This window comes from Mirounga leonina, unplaced genomic scaffold, assembly GCF_011800145.1.
Source record: "Mirounga leonina isolate KUSES-001 unplaced genomic scaffold, KU_Mleo_1.0 Mir_114, whole genome shotgun sequence".
Classification (NCBI taxonomy): Eukaryota; Metazoa; Chordata; class Mammalia; order Carnivora; family Phocidae; genus Mirounga; species Mirounga leonina.
Genome location: NW_023270265.1, coordinates 46,035,917 through 46,049,263, shown reverse-complemented (window position 1 = coordinate 46,049,263; position 13,347 = coordinate 46,035,917). Strand labels below are relative to the sequence as shown.

The window sequence follows — 13,347 nt, the reverse complement described above, 5'->3', positions numbered from 1 at the left end:
CCGGGCCAGTAGCCTCCAGCCTGAGGCAGTGGTCTCCTTGTTGGCGGGCAGTTTTGGGAAATGAGAGCTTGGGTGTCAGAGGGTCACCCGCACTTTAACAAAACCCACCAAAGCATGGGTGAGTACCGGTAAGACACACTTGCATAATTTAGACTTTCTTTGACGGTTCTAGAAGGCAGAACCTTGTAGCACTCCCAGGTCCCAATCACAGACGCCCCGTATGCTATGAGACCCCAAGGGGCTGGTTAATTGAGAGCTTGAGTTTCTGGAGAATGTTGACTAATGGGTGTTTCCAGTCACCTTCACCCAAGATGGTAGTGCTTTCAGGAGACCGTGATATGTGAGTGTTCTGACATTTCCCTCAAAGCTCTTTCCAGATTGTTTCAGGAGGGGGTGGGAGTGCATGTACTATGGTTTGGTCCTGATACAAGGCTGATGTTAGCTGGCGCAGAGATGGTAGGGCCCCACTCATGGAAGCCTTGGCCGTGTTGTTCGTCTGCTGTAGCTGGACTGCGAGTTTCACATCACTGTTGCCCATTAGAAGTAAGGCTGCCCCAGAATTTGAGCTGAGAGGTGCTCAGAGGGAGGAAAGGTGGGCTGGCCTGTCTTTCAAATATCACTTAGAGTTTTTTTCTGATTCTGTATTTGTGAAATAGCTATGGGAATAGCCATGGGTTCATGTAGAAAGGATCTTAGTAAATTAGGAAGCTTCACTTAGTTCAAATATCCTTTTTTCCCCCTTTTATCTTATCCTTCCTTCCTTGGAATTCTTTCTTGAAATGGTGTTAATACAGGGAAAATTCCAGAGCAGAAATGTCACATACCTTGTAAATTCAGGTCAAAAGAATCTTTGGTAGCAATAGTAGCCAAAACTCAACACGTCAAGTGACTTAAATGCCAGTAAATAAATATTCAGTAGATAAACTTACCCTTCAACATTCAGCTCGGATAGCACCTCTATCCTGCTCTCTCCCAGACCAAGTAAGCCATTATCCTTAAATGCTCCTGTAGCAGTTTGCTCCGGTTCCCGGAATAACACAGGCCCCATTGTGTTTCTAATTTATCTGTTTTCATGTCTTTCTTCCTGCCTGGATGGTGAGGTTCTGGGAGGGAAGGATTCACCTTTGTATCCCCAGCACCTGGCATGTGTAGGCTGGTACGTAGGAGACGGTCTGTGCCTGCCGGATGCATGAGTAATAGGGGAGCTCATTAAATTTCATCTTCAACACTGGGCAAGAAGAGGACGTATCATATTGAAATATTTCCAACTTGTTAATAACAGGCCACTCCGTGTTATGATTTAGGAAAAGGAGTGTTCAGGACATAGTGATTTTTTTCTCTGTCCTGTGCTCATTTTCTTCTACCCCCCGCCCCCGAGCCCCCACAAGTCTCATGAAAATATTCATTGATTCTGGGTCTTTTTGAAGAACATCTCTCTTTCTTTCCAGGCAGGTATTAATGAAAATGACTTTTACGATGGGGCGTGGTGTGCAGGAAGGAATGACCTCCATCAGTGGATTGAAGTGGATGCTAGACGTCTGACCAAATTCACTGGTGTCATCACTCAAGGAAGGAACTCACTTTGGCTGTAAGTGTGGGTAGACCTGTGCTTTTCTAGACTCCATGCCTTGGGTCTAATGTTATAGGGTTTGGACAGAGACAGGGAAGATGCAGAGAAGTATCTGGTGATAAGCAACAGAAGTGAAGAAAATTGGAATGTGGACAGGATGCTGGGCTTGCTGTAGACACAAGCATCTCTTGAAATGATGTTATCCCCTGTACGAGAAGAGAGAGAAGGACCCACCTGGCAGGTTGGGCTGAGTAGACAAAGGTGTTGTAAAAACAATGCAGCTTAGGCAGGTGGCTGCCATCTTGGATCTGTGATGAGTTACTGGTACCCTGACTGGTAGACTGAACACAGCCCAAGCTGGGAACTCTGACAGTGAGCAATAGGTAACAGGTCCAAGCCACTGTTCTGGAGTAGATGGTATGAATCCTTTAGAATCTGAGGACTGGAAGCCCAGAGAGGTTCCCAAATAAAGGACTGTAGAGAAGTAGTAGAAATGAAGGGTGAGCCAGTATGAGGCCTGAGAACTAGATGGAGCCCATTTCTCAGAATTGACCTTGGGCCCAGGGTTGGGTCAATAACAAGATGAAACTGATAGTAATCCTAAGAGAGGTAGGCTCTCCATCCCATGGTAAAGGCACACAGTGGAATATTGCATATTACTCAGCCTTAAAAGGAGAGGACATTCTGACACGTGCTATACCATGGATGAGCCTTGAGGACATTATGCTAAGTGGAATAAACCAGTCACAAAAGGACAAACATTGTGTGATTCTACTTAGTGAGACCCCTTGGTGGCCGCCGGGGCCTGGAGGAGGGGGAATGGGGAGTTGTTGTTTAATGGGTCCTGAGTTTCAGTTTGGGGTGATGGAAAGTTCTGGAGCTGGATGGAGGTGGTGGTCGCACAGGGATGTGAATGCACTGAATGCCACTGAATTGTACACTTAAAAATGGCTGGAATGATACATTTTATGTTATGTATCTTTACTGCAATAATGAAAAATTGTATGTGCCAAAACAATGCGCACAATAAAACCAAACAACCTCCCCACCTCAACCTGGGGCTGGTCATGGAGACGGAAGCAGGGCCACATCTGTGGGGTTGTCCTGTGACTCCAGCCATGTGGACAGCAGGCAAGTGAAGACCGGGAGCTAGGCAAGGCCTAGAAGGGTCCATAGGACCTTGGGTGCTGTCTGAATTTAAGCAAGAATTTTCAGGTTCCTCTGACATCTGATGACAACTGAGAAGCCAAGGGCACAAAGGCCTCCCACGCTGACATTAGGAAACTGGCCCAGTTAGCTAAGACCCCTCCTGCCCTGCCCACCTCACCTTCCTGTCTGTGCCACACTCTAGAATTTCATTTCAGTATTTGCTCATTACCTCTTGGCAGTTGCGTAAAATCTGTCTGTAATTTGTTGATTCGATTACTTTTTAATTCCTGGAAAGGTCAACGTTAATAAATAAACCAGGATAAAGGAGGGGAACCTGACATCTGTGCTCACATTTAACTGCCTGTCATTGTCACTGTAGAGGGGACTTTCTTACATAGTGACAGTTGTCAGGCAGTGACTCATCATCTATTTTCCTCTGCGCTTTTTTATCGTAAAGATGATATTATAACATCTAGCAACATTTAAAAACAGTACCCATGATTCCACTGTCCTTAGACAAACATAGTTTTTTGGGGGACATATTTGTAATCCTATTACATATGCAATCATGTTATTTTAACTTAAGGACGTATCAAAGCATTTTTCATGCTGTTACTGAGACTTCGTAATGGTCATTTTTTTTTTTTTTTTAAGATTTTATTTATTTATTTGAGAGAGAGCACATGAGGGGGGGAGGGTCAGAGGGAGAAGCAGACTCCCCGCCGAGCAGGGAGCCCGATGCGGGACTCGATCCCGGGACTCCAGGATCATGACCTGAGCCGAAGGCAGTCGCTTAACCAACTGAGCCACCCAGGCGCCCGTAATGGTCATTTTTAATAGCCTGTAATTTACCTTGCCATGGCTCCGGCTACCTTCTCAGTTTTCTGGTGTCACATATCATTTTGCAAGAAAGTATTTTCATACTTTTTTCTTCCTTTGAATTATGTCCTTCAAATACATTTCCGGAGCTGGGATAATTTGTGCATTTTGACAACATTTGGTTATGTATTTGTGCTGTTTTGTGTAGTGCGTTTTTTTTCACTTTGCTTTTCAGCAGCGCCCATGTATGTGCTCATAATGATGATTTTTGCTCTGTGGTGTGCACTGTGCTCTAATCAGCTCATTACCATGACAATTGTTTTCACTGTTTAGATTCTGAAAGGCAAGAATTTGGGGGAAGAAAATGTTGAATTGCTCAAGGGGAATGGAAACTTGGACAGAAAGATTGATCTTGAGATTATCCATAGGGATGAATGAAGGGATTTTACCTTAATGCTGGGATATTAACCTGTCTAACCACTGTCATTAGAGAGCCAGTGGTCGAGTTATTATTGGATTAGAAAGACCGAGCAGCGTAGGAATAACACTCACATTCCATTTCATCTAGAACACAAGAGCATTTTAGGTGAACAAGAAATTGCAGTAGAACAGTATCTTTCTTTGACTATGCCTAGGACAGGAACATCTTAGAAGACAAGGGATAGAATTGCTTTTTTTTTTTTAAAGATTTTATTTATTTATTTCAGAGAGAGAGAATGAGAGAGAGCACATGAGAGGGGGGGAGGGTCAGAGGGAGAAGCAGACTCCCCGCCGAGCAGGGAGCCCGATGCGAGACTCGATCCAGGGACTCCAGGATCATGACCTGAGCCGAAGGCAGTCGCTTAACCAACTGAGCCACCCAGGCACCCGATAGAATTGCTTTTAAGAGTCAGATTTTTTTTTTTTTTGGCTAAATGTCTTTTAAGTCAAATTGTCCTTCAAGGACGATGGAAAGAAATTTGATGAGTTTCAGTTTGTCTTACCTCCTGGAATAGGAATGTCTCCACTAAGGACTGAAGAGGAAATAGGACAAGGATGAATTTTGGTATCTGAACCTTTTTATTCCCCAGAGGCATGAATAATGCTAGAAGCATTGGGATCTGTCCCAGGATGACCAGAAAACATGTCAGCCATGGGAACCATCAAATGCTGACAATGAAGAAGGCAGCAGGTGTCCCTCTTTCCCTCTCCCCATGACCTCGGTCCCCACGCTGTTCCCAGGACAGGTGTCTATGGTACCATTTTTTTTTTTTTTTTAAGATTTTATTTATTTGACAGAGACACAGCGAGAGAGAGAACACAAGCAGGGGGAGTGGCAGGGAGAGGGAGAAGCAGGCTTCCTGCTGAGCAGGGAGCCCGACATGGGGCTCCATCCCAGGACCCTGGGATCATGACTTGAGCCGAAGGCAGATGCTTAACAACTGAGCCACCCACGTGCCCTTATGGTACCATTTTTAATATTCCTATTTACGGGCTTCTGTGTTCCTCCCTGCTGGTCTGGGAGTACCTTTATGATAGAGACAGTGCCTGGTCGCCTTGCCCTGTACCAGGCATCTATTAAGACACTCAAGTAATGATTTTTTAATGAACGAATATTGTTAGGAAGTAACAAATTGACAAAGGTCCGTTCACATGGAATGGTAATGAGTTCATTAATCTGCGAGTGTCAGTGACCGAGAACAAGTTTGCAGTGGGAGTCGGGAGAGGAGAGGGGCCGTGGAAGGTTGAGGAGTGACGATTTCTAGTGATGTATGGTAGCATGGACAACAGAACGCCTTTGGAGTCACGTCACGGCTCTTGACTCTTGTTGGTTATGAGACTTCCCTTCCCTTGGAACCTCAGCTTGCTGCCTGAAATAAGATAACTATTCCCTCTATGGGGTCAAGATGCAGTGGAGGTCAAATGAAATTACCCAGCACATAGTAAGTGCTCAGTAAATGTTAGTTTCTTCCCTCTGCATCTCTTTGGGTTTATTTAAAACAGTGGCTTGGAAGCTTTATTTTTAGCCACAGAAACCTTTGGAGGATACAGGGAGGCTATGCTGCGCTGTGTGAATCTGGGGGGCGCAGGGGAGCTTTGCCTGCCTAGCCCGACCTCCCCCCACCCCCACCCCAGCGGAGCAGCCCTGGAGGATGCCTTCATCCACGTAGCTCTGGTAACAAGCATACTGAACGGCCTGAGGGCCCTCTGGGCCGGTTACAACCCTGCCTGCTCCTCCAAAGGCCCGTGGCTGCTTCCTGAATCTTGCCGGGTAAAGGGAAATTGTGGAATTCAAGCCAAGACAAGCAAGGGCAGGGTAGGAATTAGAGCTTGATTTTTCTAGTTAAACATGCAGAACCTACCCTCATCTCAGAGAGTTGCATTTTGGCTGGGAATGTTTTAGGAATGGAAGGGCAAGAGGTTGCCGGCCCTTTGAGGTCGGAGCCAGATGGGTATTGCTGTGTACAAAGGCTTCTGTCTGGTTGTTAGAATACGGGAGCATGTGGGAGTTACAATGCATATATATTTAAGGATATTATTAATACTTTTCATCTGTAGGACTTTCATAGCTGGTATTTTTTTGTGTGTGAAGATTTTATTTATTTATTTGTCAGAGAGTGTGAGAGAGAGATGAGAGAGCACACACAGGGAGAAGCAGGCTCCCCACTGAGCAGGGAGCCCGATGTGGGGCTCGATCCCAGGACCCTGGGATCATGACCTGAGCTGACGGCAGACGCTTAACGACTGAGCCACCCAGGTGCCTCATATGGTTGGTATTTTTAAGTGAACATCCATAATCTTACTTGTTTCTGACATTCTCTTTGTGTGTTTATGAATTCATTCAGCTGTTACTGAGCACTCCGTACTCAGCCCTAGGGATACAAGGTGAGCAAGGAGTGGCCTGCTTGCAGGGAGCTTTCATTCTGGTGGAAGAATCCAGTATGTTAACAGATTCACTAGCATCCGCAAAGTACCCGTTGATGAGGGATGGGGAAAGAGCTGTTATCAGATTTGGGATGTAGGCGTGAAGGAACATATGGCAGGTCACAAGGCTTAGCCTAGGTCTGTGACTAGTTCATAATCCAGTTGATGACAAACTATAATTCTAGTTTTAATAATTTTTCTATTTGAAAGTAATAAAGTATAATTATTTTCATGATACTGAATAATTTATATTTTTCACCAGTAGAAATTATCCTTCTCCATCGCACTACAGTTTAGTGAAATGTTAGTATACTAATAAAAGCCAATCTTTAATTTCCCTAATTTCAGAAAGTATATTAGACATACGGGTGTTACAGTTATAACCAAAGTGATGATTGACAAGTTAATTATTCTGCTGGAGGGGAATAGATGCTGTAATGATGTGGGCAAGATACAGGCGATTAAAAATAACCACGTTTTAAATTTTAATTGTTTAATAAACAAAACGATTCTTATTCTCTGGAGAGTCTGTAAATGTGTCCTTAAAGTGGGGTAGCTGTTTGACTGATGAGTTTGTAAGGTGAGGACTGGGAGGGTTTGGCTGGTTGGCTGACTTTTTAAAAAGCAGTCGGGCTCTTTAGAGCCAGAGGCGTGGGTCCCCGGCTGTGAGCCAGGCTTGTGACCGAGGACACAGTGATGGTGGAGCTGGCTTTCTATTTGTCGGTGGAAAGCTGTAGCAAAGGTTCTGAGTGTGGGCCTCCCCGTACACAATTCTGATGGTGAAGGAAAGGAGCAGATGAGGTGCCCCAAGGAAAGGCTTGTCTCCCCCTTCTGCTCCGGAGACAGCTGTGTTCACAAGGGGGGCTGGTGGCCGACGGGGCAGATCGCTGAGGGGCTCGGGGGTGGCTGGGAGGAGTGGGACTGACGCCGGTGGAGGAGCTCACCCTGGAAAGGAAGAGGGTCTCCTTGTCCCTTGACATACTGAAGGTGGGGGAGAAACCCTGAGGTGGATTCACAGCCTTGGCACTAGAGGGTTGGTTTTACATTCTTGCTGAAGCAGGAGGCGGGGTCCTCTGCAGACAGTGAGCGTGGCCGGTATAGGGGTTGGACGCTTCTAGCAAGAGGACAGGGAGAGCTGCCGAGCGCTCAGCTGGTGTCCGGAGCTCATAGAATTGTAACGGTCCCACTTGGCACTGAGGGCACTTTCTGCACTAGGGGGCGGTAGAATCGGTGGCCATTTCCCTGGAGGAGGTCCGGGGACAAGGGCATTTTGTGAGCTGGTAGGACACAGAGCGCATTTGGAAGGAAGGGTGTGAGGTTCAGCTCCAGGGCTGGTGGGGGAGGAATCAAAGGCAGAGGGCTGATTCCCTGGAAGTGAAGGGCAAGTTCAAGGAGCCACTGGGGGAGATGAGGCTTTAGAAGTGACACAAACTTGGCCGGGAGGACAGGGGTCATCTGAAGACTCCGCGGGGCCAGCAGAGGTGATGATCTGGGGCCCGGGGGGGCGGGGGGTGTGAGCGGAGTGTCCGAGAGGAGCAGACGTCTGGAAATCTTGAGGCTGCAGGGTTGGCGCTCCGTGCTGTCCCTGTTGGGAGCGTCTGCAGGACATGCTGGACCCCAGCTCAGAGGAGGTGAGGAGGGGGTGGCTGAAGAGACGGTGGGGTCTGGTGAGGAGGGAAACGCAGGTAAGAAGAGGCAGAGGCAAACAGAGACGCCGCTGAAGGGTGTTCATGGGCTGGAGGGGGAGCCTTCCCAGCACCTGCCTGGCCCCGGGGTTCTGCCCAGTGACTGGACCTCCGGCTCCCCAGTGAGAAGTGTTCACCCAGGCCCTCCCTTTCTCTTCAGTTGATCTGGTTTTCTGCCTTCATGGCTCTCTCACTGCCCCCGCCCCCACCTCCAAGAATGCACAGAGGCAGCCCCCCCCGGGGCGCCAGGGGCTGGGGCCGGGAGCTCGGAGGGACGCCCAGCAGTCCCTGGAGCAGAGCTCGAAGGGAGGCTGGCTGGCACACCATCACTCATCTCCTGTTGAGTGTGTGTGTGTTTTCAGAATGCGTGGTGCTGTGTCTCCCCACTTACCGGTGACATGAAATGTTTGCCACCTGCGGGGGCTGGGAAGACAGAAGCTTCCAAACTCCTTTCTAACTTCTTTGAAAACTGACAGTCTTTGAATTGCTGAGTTTGGCACAAAATGGAGGGGTTTTAATGAAAACCTCTGCAAGTTCAAGTAAAAAGCCAGGCATGCGATCAATTCTTCATGTTATGTTTCCACAATGCAGGGAGAGTTGTTTGAAATTAAATAAAACTCTCACTTATGCCTGCGTGGCCCATACCTGGTTTCCTGGGTGCCAGTGACTAAGAAAGAAGCTCTCAGAAGGTAAAATCTTTGAAATGGAAACAACTCTAGAGCTCCTTCCCAGGGATGGAATTTCCACCCTGCTTTATTCAAGGGTCTACTTTCCCTAGCTGTGACTCCCTGGGAAACCCTCCAGAAGGTTCCTGGGTACACCCTGTCTTTTCTCTAATTGGTTTCCAGGTGGAGGGGGACCTGCCTGCAGTGGGTCCCCTCCCCTACTTAGCTCATGTCATGCTTCCACCCTGGACCCACATAGCCTTTGTGGATTGGCTCCCACTATCTGTCTGACTCATTCCCTTTGCTCACTGCACCCCTAGCAGGAGCCTCCTCTTTGTTCCACAGATAAAGGAAGCATGTTCCTGCCTCAGGGCCTTTGCACTTGCCATTCTATCTGAAGGCTCTGCCCTCTTGCATTCAGAGGCTTTTTTCTGACCATTCTTTTGAAACTCACTCTTAGTCGCTCTCTGTCCTTACTTGGCTTTATTTGATGACCAGTTTATTTGTTGGTACTGGCACTGATCTCACTCCCAGGCAGCAGGCGGGACCTAGCTCTTGTGTGCCACCGAACCCCCAGTGCTAGATAGCGCCCTCCAGAGGGAAAGGCTCAGCGACCGCCCCTCCTGCTGCATCACTTGAAATTGTTCAGATCATGGCCCAACTCTCCTATCCAGAGGCTGGGCTGCCACCCGCTGCCCAGAATGCACTCGTAGTAGGGGGGCTCTTTAGTGCGCAGACCACTGAGAGAAACTTGTCACACCCTCTGGGGAGGCAGCTCTCCCATGCCTTCGCTGTCCTTCCTTCTCTGATGACCAGGTCCTCAGCTGGTGTGGGAGGGCAGACAGGAGCACCGATTCCGGGGTGAGTTGGGGATCCAGACTTCCTAGTTGGCATGGCCCTGGCTATGTTTCTGAGCCTTTCTGTGCCTCAGTTTCTTTATCTATAAAATGATGACAGTGGTACTTGCCACATAAGGTGGCTGAGGGGACTGAACCAGTTAATACACGGCAGGCAGTCAGGATAGTCCCTGGCATGCAGTGAGCGCCCTGTTGCTGCTGATTTCTTGGTATTTCTTCTGGTCTTTTGTGGAGGGTCCTGCTCGCACTCCAGCCCCTGTGCCAACCCCTCTTTCTTCTCTCCAGCCGGTGCTCTTAGGGCACTCAGACCACGTCCTCCCCTCTTTCTGATGGGCCTCGCTCCCTGTGTGTGGTCTTTGAGTCTGACCCTGGGGCAGGTGGGTGGTCCAGGTGGGCTCCCGGCCCTTCCCGGCCTCTGTTTCCTGGTCTGTCGGGAGAAGTGACGACTCCCTGTCTCAGCTCATTGTGAGTGTTCAGTGAGACACGGTGGCACATTCGGGACACAGCAGAGACTCCATGGACCGTGGCTGCTGTGATTTATAACGTGGCCTCACCCCCACTTTCCTCGGAGCTCCCTCCTCTAGCCGTTCACAGCTCGAACCTCCAGTGCCCCCTCGCCCCCAGAGGGCACCCAGGAAAGACTAGAACTGGCTCGGTCGCATTGCAGCGAAGAAGAAGAGCCTGACATTTTGTGAAAACCTTCCTGTGACACATCTGTATTTTACTGACATTAATTTGGCCAGCAGGAGAATTTCTTTAAATAAAACCACGGTGGTTCCCTATACCAGGGTGACTGAGCACTCTGCCTTACTGTACAAGGTGCTCTCAGTAACTCTGCCAGGAAGGTCCCTTCCTTGTCCCCACTCTGTGGATGAAGAAACTGAGGTTTGGAGAACACAAGTAACTTGGTTATCTCTCTATGTTCAGAGTAAATATACCCGTGCTTTCTGCGCCCCCCTTCCTCCCGCTATTGCTCACGATTTTCCCCTGCGCCTTGAGGCCTCAAGCCCCACGGATGGACTCATGGGTGCTTCTGCTTGCAGAATCTGGGGCCAGAGGGCATTGCTGGCTGCACCCAGGGCCCACTTACCCATCAGACACAGCAGGCACGGTGCCAGGGGCCTTGTGACCTTTAGGGGCCCATGACAATGTTTAACCCCTTTGACAACCTGAATAAAATAAATGAGCTTTTAGATGGAAGAAAAGGTTTTAATAGATAATGTTCATATCTTCATCTTTATACTCATGTGGTCAAAAAATGGTTTTAAATTTTTTTTTTTTTTTAGGGAGGAAGTGGCCTGTGCTCAGCAGAGTAGTGGCCTGCCCTGATGTTTATGTCCTAGTCCCAAGAATCTGTGAACGTGCTAGGTTTCATGGCAAAGGGGCCTCAAGGTTGCACATGGAATTAAGATTGCTAATCGGCTGACCTTAAAATAGAGAGATGACCCTGGGTTGTCTGGGTGGGCCCAGGGTAGACACAGGGGTCCTTAAAAGTAGAAAGGGGGGGCACAAGGACAGCTGGTGGGATGGCAACTGTTGCTGGCTTTGGGGCTAGAAGAAGGGGCCCTGAGCAGGGAATGTGGGCAGCCTCTAGAAGCTTCCAGAAGATGCACAGCTCTGCTGATGCCTTGATCTCAGGACTTCTCACCTCCGGAATGGTAAGATAGTACATGTGTACTATTTAAACTGCTAAGTCTGTAGTGATTTTATGGCATCCTTGGGAAACTCATAGTATCCACAAAGGCAAAAGTTTCTAGGGTCCCCAAAAGTCCTCAAATGGCCTGGCTGCCCCACAGCTTTGTTCTCTGATGCAAGGTCATGCCATGCTAGAGAGCTCCAGTTGAAGGCAGGGCCTGCCAAGTAGCTCCATGCTCGACATGCATTTTAACTGAATGGAACTGGGCCAATTCTCTTCGCTCTATTTTTTAGGATTCTTGTGAGCCATTTCTTTGGTTCCTTTTGTCCTGGTCTCTTGAGTGACTCTTCCAGATTTAAAGGGCTTTAAATATCTTCTTTTTACTTTAAGTTCTCTGCAGTGAAGCTCCTTAACTAGGAGCTGCTTCATCCTTTACCCAAATTTATTGGACTTGGCCCCCAAAGTGGTATTTTTTCCCCTCTTACCCGGTAGACATTTTTTACTGGAGGTAATGGAAACTGGATAATATTTCTAAGTTTATAACATTCCCTCCTATGGTCTGCATTTTCAAAAGGCCATGGTAACTGGTCCAAAGTGAAAAATCTAATAAATCAATGGGCTGATTTTTCAGTGCCCAACATTTGTCTGTACTGAGAATATAGCAGACCCATTTAACCGTGTGGCTGATTGCAGCAGAGAGAGGAGGCGGGACGGAGGGAGAGAATAAGGAGGATGTATTTTGTGTTCTTGAGTGCTGTGGGTACCATGCCTATTAGAGACAAAAGGCAACACCCCCCCATACCCCCCATATTGTTTCAAGATGCTACAAAAGGCAAGTTTAGACCTCTGGGGAGCAGTGGTCTTGCCAACATAGCTTCGCCACAGCCAGGATTTGAGCCTGCAAAGCTCTGTCAAGGAGGTGATGGACAGGAAGAGGAAGCTGCCAGCCTCCTCATGGTTCCAGCAGAAAATTGGCCTAAACACTAGGAGAGATTGTTGGGCCCTTCCTTCTCTGATTGAAAAGGGATTTAATAGTGTGCTTTCCCTGCTTGTGTGAGTAAGTGGACAACACTCAGTGCTATTTACAGCTGGGGTCGTGGCTTATTCGTGGTCCTTTTAGTTGATTGATTTTGCTCATTTGCCATAGCTAGTGGTATTTGCCAAAGCAGATGATAGTTGTTGGTGAGGATTTGGGGACATTCTCCCCTGTGAGGTGGAAGGAGAGAAGAATCTGACCAGCAAGTCCAAGTGTCCTGAAGCTCCACTGTGGTAGAGCCCCGATGGGCGTCTCGGATCTTACCCTGTGTCCACCCAAAATTAGTTCTTTGTGATTTGAGCTACTCGTGTTTTTCCCAGTTACTCCCTTTCTTGTCACTTTGCCTTTTGCTGTACAAAAACTTTGAATTTTTATGTGGCTAATATAATCAGTCTCTGAAGGTTTATGTCATATTGGAAGGCATTGTCCCTTCTGAGGATGTAAATAATTTCCCCCATATTTTCTTTGAGTGCTTTTATGATTTCGACTTCTGCATTGAAATCTTTTGAACGTTGTATTTTGGAATGTGTGTTGGCTTAGGTGTAATAGATCAAAGTCATTCTCCAATGGCCACTAGGATGTCCCAACATTATTTTTTTCCCCATATTTTCTGCAACTGCTATGGCGTGAATGTCCGTGTCCTCTCAAAGTTTGTATGTTAAATCCTAATACCTGATGTGGTAGTGTTTGTGTGTAGAGCCTTTGGGAAGTGATGAGGTCATGAGAGTGAAGCTCCCATGATTGGGATTATAAAAGAGGCCCCCCCCAAGCTCCCTAGCCCTTTCTACCATGGGAGGTCGTAAGGAGAATCTGTGACCTGTGGCACCCTGTGACCATCTCGGACTTCCCAGCCCCCAGAACTGTGAGAAATGAGTTGCTGTTATTTATAAGCCACCCGATCTGTGCTGTTTGGTTATAGCAGCCCACAGGGACTCAGACTCCAACTGAAGGGCCTCCAACTTGATATTCTAAATTCCTGTCTTTCATGGGGTTATAAATTCTAGCTGTGTCTTTGGTCAGATTATG

At 47.8% G+C, this 13,347-nt stretch overlaps 1 protein-coding gene across 1 annotated transcript in view; it reads left to right on the top strand.

Annotated features, from left to right (window-relative positions):
- Window positions 1-13,347, top strand: part of CPXM2 (carboxypeptidase X, M14 family member 2) — a 131,758-nt gene that overhangs the window by 52,389 nt on the left and 66,022 nt on the right. The window contains exon 4 of the mRNA XM_035030814.1: window positions 1,449-1,588. Coding sequence (XP_034886705.1) covers window positions 1,449-1,588 — 140 coding nt within the window. The remainder of the gene's footprint in view (window positions 1-1,448; window positions 1,589-13,347) is intronic.